This window comes from Microplitis mediator, chromosome 5 (genome assembly GCF_029852145.1).
Source record: "Microplitis mediator isolate UGA2020A chromosome 5, iyMicMedi2.1, whole genome shotgun sequence".
Lineage (NCBI taxonomy): Eukaryota > Metazoa > Arthropoda > Insecta > Hymenoptera > Braconidae > Microplitis > Microplitis mediator.
In genome coordinates this window covers 9,204,672-9,216,830 of record NC_079973.1, presented here as the reverse complement: position 1 = coordinate 9,216,830, position 12,159 = coordinate 9,204,672, and the positions used below count along the sequence as shown (strand labels likewise).

Sequence of the window (12,159 nt, the reverse complement as noted above, 5' to 3'; positions counted from 1 at the left end):
ATAATTTATTATTTTTCTGAACTCTTTTGATGAAATTCTTTAATCAACTTGTCTTAGGGTCTTTTAAAACTTAAAATCTTGGACGAATTAAACATCATGGAACTCGTTTGGAGCCGAGCATGTCTACTACTCCTTGTCGTGGTTGCACAGTCACGTATTTCTTCCTTTCCTTTTGTACCCTCTCTTTATCTCAGCCTTTCTCTTTCCTTCTCTTTTTCTCTGTTTTTTTTTTTAATTTTTTTTTGAATTTGCGTCGCGTACAAACACCCGTAGTCTTTTCTTCTCTTTAAACTCTCATTTCTTTAGTCCTCAGTCCATGTCACGAATTCGCTTTTCTTTACTATATATTCTTTTCTTTAAAACTACTCTTCTCATTCATAATTCAACTATTTTTATAAAATATTCTCACGTGTTCATCACTTCTTTCAGTCTCTCCCCTATTTTTTTTTTTGTCTATTACTACGTATACATAGAAATAATTATAAATAGAACAGTTGTTATGTATTTATAAAAGTGATAAATGGTGTCAGAAAAAAAAATTTTTTCGGATACGCCACCCAAAGTGTAAATTATTAAAAGAGTTAGTGTTCCAAAGAGCTCCGGAAATATAGCTGTCGCTAAATGAATATAACGGGCCGTTATTTCCTGTCGATATAGTAATACATATAATCATGTATGTAAGTGTTAAACCACGTGCGTAAATTGCAGATACACCGGTTATTCAGTTTACTTTTATATTTACTATATTTATTTCTTATATACCTACTGTACTACTATTTAAACGAAACTAAAGGCTAAACACAAACGTAATAGGTGTGTCTCGTACTCTCGTGTATCGTGAGAAGACATCCGGATACTTAGAATGGAGCACCTTCAACTTATGCTGCGACACGTCTCAGTGATTCTCATGCCAATATTCTAATGATATTCACAGTGTGAATATTGTTGTGTTAAAGTCTAGACAACCGACAAGAAATTTTTTTCTTTTGGTTTTATGGTCTTCTTTTTCTTGCTCTCTAAGAGCCATAACATTTATGTGCATCTGAAATCAATTTTGCGTTTCATCTGTGTCGCAAACTTTTATTTTTTCCTCTTCACTCTATATATTTGCTGCTGCTTTTTCTTAAGAAACTGCCGAGGATATTCTTGGAATGTTTTACAAACATAAATCTGTTTGAAATTTTTAATTTTAAATTTTGCTATTTGTATTTGAAAAAAAAAAATACTTAAATTTGGAATATATGTATAAGAATGCGGGCATATAAATTTATTTAAAAATTTTTTAATAAAATTGATATTGTACATAGATGAGGATAAAAAGTATAATTACACAAATATATACGAGAATGGATTTTTTTTTTAAATTTTAATTAAAATTTAAGGTAAAAGACCCATTACCCGTTCACTTTTTATCGAAGTGAGATTAAACCACTCAATATAAATCGGCAAATGAAATGAAAAATAATTATTTTTTTATAATATAAAAAATTATAAATTTAAATATTAAAATAAAATTTTAATTTTGAGAATAATCTTGATAATTAATTATTTATTTATGAATCAAAGACTAATAACGTGCAATATTCAAATAATTACATTTATTTATTACAATATTTTATTGATATTTACGAAAAGTAACATTTCTATATATTTACATTTATTTATTGATAACTTATTATATGATGGCTACTATATTGATGTATAACAATGATTTTTGAGGGTACTGCAAATAAAAAAGTTGACATGTGATGTTAATTACTAATTACTTGATAAAGTCTAAATAAATACAGTCTAGTCGACAAGTTGAAAATGGTCTAAAATAGAGATACTGCTCTTAAAATTATGTGTGATAGCTCATTGGATCCGGAATGACGCCTAGAAAAATGTGCCAAAAGCGTGTATTAGCACATAAAAAATTGCAAAAGTTATAAACAATTAAAGATGAAAAAAAGGCATTTCGTTTTTTGCCAATATTTCATAGACTATTAATAGTTAAGAAATTATAATAGACGAAACGTCGTACATTGGTATAACCCAACATCTAAAAGTTTTTCTTTAGTCCACATACCTACGATTCAAACTACTTAATTATTTATTTATGCTTAATTAAATATGACGAATTGTAAAAATAAGTACAAAAATAATAATAATAATAATGACTCTAAGGAAAACTTTCCAGAGCCATTTAACAAAAAAGAAATATCTTGGCCATTCATACAATTTTTCTATTTATTCTGATCATTACAAACACAACTTACCCAAATTTTTCCAATTCTATTGATTATTTACAACATCAATTCTTAAAAATACCCAAAGTATCTGCTGGTGTTATTTTTGTAGGCAGCAAACTCCATAAATTAATATCTGTTATTAGAAATTACTTCTGATAAACAATACTATGACATAATGGTACCCATAGAGTGTTAGTTTTGAGCGAATCTGAACGTAATTAACTATCATTGATGTTCAACATAAAGACGGTTGAATGAACTCACAGTCGCTCGCTTAAAGTTGTGATGGTGATGGCCCTATAGGGTAGAAGTACCATTTGTAGCCACTGCTCCATTTTTGGACATTTAATACTTTATTTTAATTAATGAAAAAGTGTAAAATTAAATTTCCATTTTAATAGTGGGATAAAAGTATCTGTGAAAATTATTTTATTTCAATTTTTCATGTGTTCAAAACTGGCTCTGATGTGGCCAAAAACGGTACCTCTACCCTACTTCCTTAGACAATATCAATTGAACATGATTTTATTGATTTGAACAATGATTCATAAAATAAGTTTTTGAAATATCAGAATAAAAGTTCAGTTAAAGTAAAAAATAGTCGACTGAGCGGGATTTTAAAAACAGCCACTCAGTTTAAATTCATAATAAATTATTAAATCCTTTGATAGGTGATATTGTAATATGACTTTAGATTCACAAATAATTATTTATCAACCATCATTTTTTTAGTTGACATTTTTTTAATTCAAACGCAATAATCAGTTGAAGTAAGCGACTATTGCTTATTAGAGTTTTTTCGTTTTAAAACATCCCGAGTCAAAAAATAAATTCGGATTTAAGTCTCAAAGTTCTCAATGAGGTTTTTGAGGATCAATTTAGGATTTTAAGATTGACAACAGTAGAGAAAGTTATCCAAGTTTAGTCCTCAAAGTAGTAGTTACGACCCATTTTACGACTTTGTGGACTAAACTGGAAAAACTAATCTGGATTAGAGCCTCAAAATACTCAAAACATAAAGAAATAATTTCATCCGTATTTGAACCTCAAAAGTCTCTTTCGACGTATTCTCTCCCCTCCCTTTTCTATCTAAAATTTTAAAAAGTCCGAAGTATAACTTTTCATTCGTTGAGGATTTCGAGGTCTTACTCATAACTTAAAATCGATAAATTATTCGCATTTAGACCTCATAGTTCTCATTGAAGATTTTGAGTACTAAAGTAGAGTTACTTTCTGGGCGGCAAATAAAACTTCAAAGGAATTGAGGCTTTTGAGGACTAAACTAGAATTTATTTTTTGACTCGGGATCTTTATTTAAAATTTCATACAAATAGTTTACATATGTTTTGGTCTTATTTTCTTAAATTGTTCCTGTTCCTATGGAACAGCTGGTGGAAATTTTTCGAAATTTTCTCTGCCTAACTCAGTTCTAAAGTTCCAAAGACTTTTTCAAAGTTCTAAAGTCTTTTTCAGAGTTTTTCAGAGAAAATTCCGAAAAATTTCCACCAGGGTATGGAACTCCACCAATCATTTTATATTATGTCGATTAGGCTTATGTTTTTCGAGTTACTTCAGAAATTTTCAATGAATTGGTGGTAAAAATTTGAAGAAAATCCATTAGATTGGGTCTAGAGTCTAGGGTCTTTTACCTCATATATTTATTTAAATGTCATCAATAAAAGTTTAAGTCGGCAAAGCACATGTGTTGTAGCGAAAGACGACAAAGAAGCGTGAATCTTGATAATCTCTTAGTTTGTATTGGATCAACTCTCATATATACATATATTTAATATAATTTATATAGCTGGTATATATCCAAAGGAAGTTTAGATGAACATAGCGTAGTATAAATGCACTCCAAAGCAAAAGTAAGCATCAATGCCACGAGGAGACTAACGTAGTTTCAAATAATAACCGCGAGTGGCGCTGAATGTTGTCTAAGTTAGAGATATGTGCCGATGGTATTTGAGAGAAGTGAATATGCGATAGTCGTGCGTTCGTCCAGCTTGGCGGACGACAGGAACGACAGTCCAACGGTTTATTTAACTCTTGTAACATTCAATACATTCACCATGACATTCTATCGTGTATTCGAGTGCTAAATACCTTAATATTAAATACGATTAACTGCTCAATTAATTTCAATCCAATTCATGGAATTTATAATTCAAAGTAATTTGTGAAATAAAGTGTAACACGTGTTCATAAATATATTATTCAATCGTGTCATCATTACTTTTTTAAATTCATTATCAATTCAAAAAAATTGTTTGTTAAGAAAACTATTTAAAGGCATGATGTGAATTGTAGAAAGTTATTATCCTTGATTAATTATTTATATTATTGGTATTTAAATATAAGCAATTTTAAAAATACTCAACACTATTCATGTTTATTTAAAATTGCCAAGGATTCAAAGTTTTTACTTGATGACATCAGAGCATTAGGGCAGACAAGAGAATTGAGTCATCAGTAGGGCGTTGAATAAACCCTAGTGTTTCTGTGTAAAGAAGAAAGAAGAGACACTTAAGAGGGTGATAATGTAAATGGTTTAGATAATTTTTCTCAAGTCGTGTTTACTAGTATCAGGGGTTATCAGATATTTTCGGGTGAGTTGTTTTCGGAAACAAAATTTCTAAATACAAAACACAGACCGCCCACTGTTGCACTACTGTCTAATCTATCGAAGTGTTTTAATTGTTTGACAATATTCGTTTGTTTAAGAGAAAAACTCGGGCAAAGTTTCCATTTACTGCACAGAGTGGGAACCCCTGTCATTTAAAATAAAATAAAAATAAAAATAAGAAAGTTACAATGATTGGAAATGACAATAAGGATAAAGATGATTTACCAAAACGTCGGTCAACATTTTACGTATCTCTGGAAAATGACACTCGAAATTGTCATCCTAAAATAACAAAATGTTTATCTCAAGATAATGATAAATATGCGTGCAATACATTTCCAATAAGTGGGACTAAAAACCCTACGATATTGAACCGGACCTTAAGTAATAGCGATGGGTTAAACAAAAGGTCAGAAACAAGTACAAGTATTATTGGTACGGGTACGGGTTCAGGTACTAGTACTGGTACCGGTACAAGAGGTAAAGTACAGAGTCTTACACGGATGTTTGAAACACCACCGGTTGTAGTGGAATCGATTGAAGATACAACTCAAAGAAAGAAGGTCGAGAGGACACGTTCGTTGAAGACTATAGAGAGGTTTCAAAATCGTTTTGTTGGTAGAAAAGACATTGATAAAAAGAATAGCCGTCTTAACAATACAATAGGGTGCTTGGATATTAATCGAAACGATGAATTTAGCGAAACTGAACGACCGAATAAAAGAAAAGATGAAGCCAGAAATAAATTTTTAAAAATTCAAGGACCAAATCGACTTAATAATAATAATAATAATAGTAATAATAATTATAATTATAATAATAACAATAATAATAATAGTATAAAAAATAAAAATAACAATGAAAATAATAACTCGTTAAGTAATTTATTGATTCGTCGAACTCATAGTACAAAAGTTGTAAGAAGTGCCAGTGCACATGTTAAATCATCGAGTGTTATAAGACATATGTCGGTTGATTGCCCTGTAGTAAATTCGTCAATTGAAAAAAATAAATTTCGTAGTAATGATTCAGATAATGATTGTGAAAATAATTTTGATGATGATGTTGATGAATCAGTATTCGAAGAAACTGAGGCCGTTCATTCAGGTAATTTTAATATATATATGATGTTGATGAATAATAAGCTTGTGGCTATAGATAATATTATAAGTAATGATGGGAAGCTGTAAGAGAAGCGGTGAAAAAGAAGGTTTGATGTATTGGATGAACCGGTCGGTGTGCATTAAGAAAAACAAGTCGGGACTTGCTACAAGAGTCCAGCACAACGGTTTAACTGATCGACTGACTAGGGCCATACCATCAAGAGATTTTATTTCTCGGGACCCTTGCAAGTGTGGAACTTGAGTCGAGTTCATTTTCTGGGAGACCTACTTGTGTTCGGCTCCGAACTCGTTCTCTTCCAATCCCATCTTTTTATATTTTTTTTTCTCGGCCTTTTTTTTATTCTATACCATACATTTGAATCAATTGGACCACCTGCTTAGAGGTTTCTGTCACACTCACCCACACTTTTAATTTAAAATTCAATTTTATTTTTTTTTAATCATCAATACGTAATCTATGTCTATATCTATAAAATGATAGATCTTTTTTTTAAACGCGCATCACGTAAAAACTACTGAATATTTTGACATGAAATTTACACCACAAAATTCTGCGTATTTCAAAGAAGGTTTTGATGATAAAAAGTATATTTCTTTTGATAAATTTTATCGATTATCGGTTGTTCTTTTTTTTCAAATAAAACAAAAGAACATAAAATATATGAGTCTGTCCTTTTTTCTTGGCATAGTATAATTTTATTTTATTTTCTAATTCGTATTTTAAAAAGTACTGAAAATAGGGGAAGGGGGGGGGGGGCAAAACAGGGGAGATTAGGCAGAACGGAGTACCCTTAAAATTTTATAAAAAAAATTTTATTTTTTAAATGTTTTTTAAACATTCAAAAATCACTTTTGTAAATATAATTGAGCATTATTTTGAATATCTTTTGTCAAACTTTTTCAAAATTCGAGTGTCAATCGAAAAATGTTTATAGCTTTTGTTTTATGATAAAAACCAATCCAAATTTTTTGTTCTTCTCTTGCATCCAATAATTGTGTAAAATGTAATGTTTCTCTATGTAAATTACTTACAAAAAAATTTAATTCAATCAAATTTATTTAGTATGCAAAATTTTTTTTTTTTTCATTTTTTCTAAGGGGTACCCCATTTTGCCCACAAAAGTGAAAATTTTTTTTATTTACTTTGAACATCATTAAAAAAAAAAAAAGATTTAGCGTATTTGAGTATTCAAGCACTTAGTATTTCCTTAAGTACCCCGTTTTGCCCCCCCCCCCCCCTCCCCTATTACTAATAATAAAAATAAAATAATAATAATCATCATCATCAAATTAAATTCCCGTTTCAAAGTACAAAAAATTTTATTTTAAATGTCTGATAGTAATTTTAATGTTGAGAAATTGTATTGTTATGCAGACAATATTTTTGATGAAAAATTTTTTTATAATTTATATCAGTAATACATTTTTACTGCCCGCGAAGCGGACGGGATCTGCTTGTTATTTATAAAAATGTAACAGCTATTAAACTTTGAATAAATTAAAAAAAAAATCAATTTTTTTAATCACTATTCATATGATATAAAAATAAAATGTCAAAAGTATTTTATTGCTCGCGATAACAAATACTGCCGCCTGTATATATAAGAGTTTATGCGTGTAAAAATAAAATGATACATAAATCTAATGCGCAAATTGGTGCGTATAAATTTTTTACTGTAGCAGCATCGACTTTTGACATTGATAAAGGATCGGAACTATAAGTGTAATTGTCAGTGAACCTTTTAAATAATCCTTTTATATAGATTCGTCAGAATTGCCCGTATTAAATTGAAATGACCTCGGACGAGTTTAGTATACAATAATTTAACCTCAAGATAAAGCTGTTAGCACATGTCCTGAAGCTCATAAATCTTTTAATAAGCCATTTTGATCTCATTTTTCTCCCCCATCAATTTTTTTTTCGTAAATTGGGATAAATTATTTCCGTTACTACAATAATTAAACAAACCACGATATCAATGTTTGTTCAGGGGATATAGCTTACAAATTTTTTCACTATTTTCTAATTTTCTTTAACACACATCATTAATTTTTTTTTTTATATTAATTGGCTAACACTTAAGAATCTACCATATGTTTAAAAATAAATATACTTTTATATTTATAACGGTCTAGTCATTGATATAAAATGTTATTGATTGCGATAAAAGATATATATTGTAAGAAAAAAAATCAAGTACACAACAATAAATAAGATAAAATGTCAAATAATACTGGCATAGAAAAAAGTATTTCTTAGCTCCAGAAAATTTTTTCTCGTCCCTAGAAAATTTTTGGTTTTAGCTCATAATGCAAAAAATTTATTGGGACTAGAAAAAATTTTTCGTGTTAAGAAATCTTTTTTTTTTTTTTTGTATAGAACGATTTAAATAAATTGATTAACACTATGCATAAATATATTCTTGACCAGCATAACAAGAGTGTGAGATCAGTATCACGATCTCAGAGTCGAGTAAAATAGAGTAGAATGTTGTATACATTCGCTTGTAAGTAGGACTTGCGTTATGAAAGGCTTTGCTTTCACAACTTGACCAATTGCTTAATTACCGGTTGAGTAGTTTATAAACGTCGCACAAGCTATTGATTGTTTTGGCCTCGTGTATTTTTTAAAAATTTCCTGTCACGAAAACAATAATTCGTTTAACATAATTTCTTTTTTTTTCATTTTTGTATTTTCATGAGCACTTAAGTTTTTTTTTTCTTATTCACATTTATGTTTATACGCCTTCTCTCATAAACACGCGGCTATTAGAATCTCGACTAAAATAACTCCCCTCGGTTGCGGCCGGTAAAAAAAAGGGTTCACTGGCATTCGACCCTTTGCAATACTATTATACTGTTACAATACATGTTACCTTAATCCACAAAAATTCAGTCTTTGTCGCGATACACACGGTGACCCTTTAAAAACTAGATTATGGACACAGTGTAGATTTATATCCTGATGTATTAACGACATATCAAAGCCCATCAGTCCCCTAAAAATCATCATCTCCCCACTTATCATTCTATTCTAAAAAGTAACTTTTAATACTCTATTATCTTCTTTTTTATAATTCCTTTAATCTTTGAATTTAGAAAGAATGAAATGTTTTTTTCTTAATATACTCACTTTTATATTATTAAAGAAAAAAAGGTTATTATTAAAAAAAATAATTTATGAGAATTATAACTTTTTTCCTGGTATATTATAATAATATTATAATCTCAGGTTTTTATGCGGATGCTGCAAATAATTCTTATGATGGTTGTCCCGGTTGTATACATGAGTCACTTGCAAACGTAGCAGTGAATGGATATACATGCAATCCTGGTTATTCGTTTTATATATCCGAGTTTCTCATCACCGTCATACAAGTTTGGTTACTACGTCGTGGGGATTAATGACCCCGTCTATTTCATTTCCTTCTTGCTAAATCTCTGGGTATGGGTCTCGCGGTATCACAACCACGTTGTTCGTTAAATCAATATCCCGTCCAATAAATGGATTCCATGATAGTACTGTACATTTACCTCTAATAGTTCAAAGTGAAAACGAATAAATAATAAGTAAATGTATACACATAAATATATAACAGAACTTGTTTATTTATATATATAGTAAAGGTGCAGGAAAATATATGTAATGTAAGGCATAAGGTAAATGTGCATCGACGCGTGCATGTGCATGACTTTCGTTGAAATATTAAAATAGGCTAGTATAGGCGCCATACGAGAAAGTGGATCGATTTAACTCGCAAAGAGTTCAGATAAATCGGGTATACGTTAGAATTACTTATTAAATATATCATTTTTTATTCTATGATCATTTTTCGCTGAGGAACAGTCTTGGGAAAATTACCTAAAAATTTTCGATTTTTTAAATATTTAACTTTTGTGGCCAGTGTACACTGAGAAGAAAAGTAACTTTTAGAAATATTGTATTTTCTTACAAAAAATTATGCTATTGGAAATTTTCAATCAAATTTTTGTTTGTGAAAAAATTTAAAGATTCCATTCAAAATAATTTTCTTTGACGACATCTGAACTCAGCTGGAAATATACTGATTTGTTTTGTTTTACATACACCTCAAGCACGAACACTTCTATTCTCATCTACCAATGAAACCTAATTTTTCCTAAGTCCCAGTTAAAATTCATTTTGCCTTAAATACTAAATAAAGCTAAAATTATTTCCAAGTCCCAATTTTGAACGGATTTTGTCCTCATATAATGACATTCACTTTGAGGGCAAAATGAGACTTAACCAATTAGTTAAGCTGTTGGAGCTTAATTGTGACTTATTCGACAAAAACTGCCGAATGAGACCTAAATGAGTCCAAAATCCACTGTTGAGGCCAAAATTCGGAATTATTTTTCGACTAATTCACTCACGCTAAATCATTTCCACACTTTTTTTATTACACTAAAATGAGTTAAATTGTATACTAGTTCAAAGATTATTTATTGAGGAGTATTTTCGACCCGGTATTAAGTAGATTAATTATTCCATTGATTTAAAATGAATTATTTGAATCCAAGAAACCATTGCTGTCAATTGTCTTGTATGAATATTCGGAACCACGATAACTTTTGAAAAATATAATAAATTGGCATAATTTTTTTTATATTAGTTCTGTATCTTTTGTCGCAAGAGCCCTTTGGAAAATCACTACCTAACTTCTTTTTGTTTAATTGTAATTAATAAAAAAAAACTTAAACTCCGTAATTCATAAAAAGTTAAGCTGCCATTTTTTATTGTTATTATTTTTTCTTTTCTTTTTCTTTCACCAACTACTGGCAGTAGAATTAAAAAATAAAAAGTGACATCTAAAAAAAATTTTCGATAATAAAAATGAAACTAAAAATAGAAAATAAAATTAATTATTTAAAAGTTAAATAATAATTAATAATGTGAAAAAATTGATAAAATAATAAAATATTTATAATTATCATGGACGATTGAGGCATGCACTTTTCAATTTTCCAACATTTTTTTGGAGTCTTCTGTCAAGAAAATTATTCTTAAACTTTTAAATATGAATTTAATAATGTACTAATTTTTATAGACTTACTACTTAAGAAAATATTGTTTTTACAAAAGTTGATTTCATTTAATCAATTATTTACATCATTTTAATGATCTAAGTAATTGATTAAAATTATAAGTTTAAACTTTTCGTTATAAAATTTGTTCATAAGTTATTTTCATATTTGACTTATTAAATTAATCTAAAATTTTGCACACTTCAAGCATGAAGAGTTGGGAGTGTTAAATTTACTCTCGTTTAAAAACTTTTCACTAATTGACTCACGTCAAATTCTACATTTCATGCACATCGTACTGCTAAACTGCTAACATAAGTATGCTACTTATAGTTACATAGATAATGAAAATAAACAAATATATCAGTCATATGTGGATTATAATTAAAATCATTAAAAAATATGATATTCAAATAGAAAATACAAAGATTAAATTTTTAATTTATATACAAGGGAAAGCGTATGAGAATTAGTCTGCTCTCATTTCCGTGGGCTTATATGCAGAACAGAGTAACAAGTATAAGTCTAAGAGATCTTGTGTCTTCTGCTAGTCCCGGGTATTTCCCTTATTAGCTCAATAATAATGATAATAATAAACAAGTGATATTTGTCCAACGCCTGACATATTTCGCGGTTAGATTGCGGTCGCGTGCTCATACTGGAACGAAAGAAGAGTTGAAGAGGGAATATAAAAGCACGCAACTATAATATGGATATATATAACATATATTATATATGCATAAAGTGTTAAAAGTATTTTGTTATACTTATATATATGATATTGTAGATATTTATTACGTTTTGTACTCTAGCATCTGCGCCACCTGCGTGTGTTTCTTTCATGGCCATGGATGGTCATCTCATTTTCGACAAGTACGCACGAGTACTCAAGAAGCATCTGCTGTTACTGTTTAAGTCGCGTGCCCTGAATCGCTCCAATTATCCTCGATTTTCTTTAATATTCCCTGCATATGGTGTATTACATACATACCTCTTGATAAAATCTAAATGCACATTCGAGCATATAGGGTTCCGAAACAAAGACTATTAAATTTATATTCGCGGGAAAGTCATTGGAAATACACATCAATGTGAATTAAACATTAATTTTACTTGTGTAGCATATACTATA

General features: G+C 29.4%; 1 protein-coding gene across 12 annotated transcripts in view; it reads left to right on the top strand.

The window, feature by feature from the left end:
* LOC130667379 (disabled homolog 2-interacting protein) overlaps positions 1 to 12,159 on the top strand; it is a 76,816-nt gene that overhangs the window by 44,849 nt on the left and 19,808 nt on the right. For 2 of the 12 annotated variants that reach the window (XM_057468893.1, XM_057468892.1), the window contains exon 1: positions 4,216 to 5,964. The exons of 8 other annotated variants lie outside the window; for them this stretch is intronic. In XM_057468893.1, coding sequence (XP_057324876.1) covers positions 5,046 to 5,964 — 919 coding nt within the window. In that variant the 5' untranslated portion in view covers positions 4,216 to 5,045. Of the gene's footprint in view, positions 1 to 4,214; positions 5,965 to 12,159 lie in introns of those variants that run through there. 2 more of the 12 variants (XM_057468894.1, XM_057468889.1) reach the window with 2 other exon arrangements.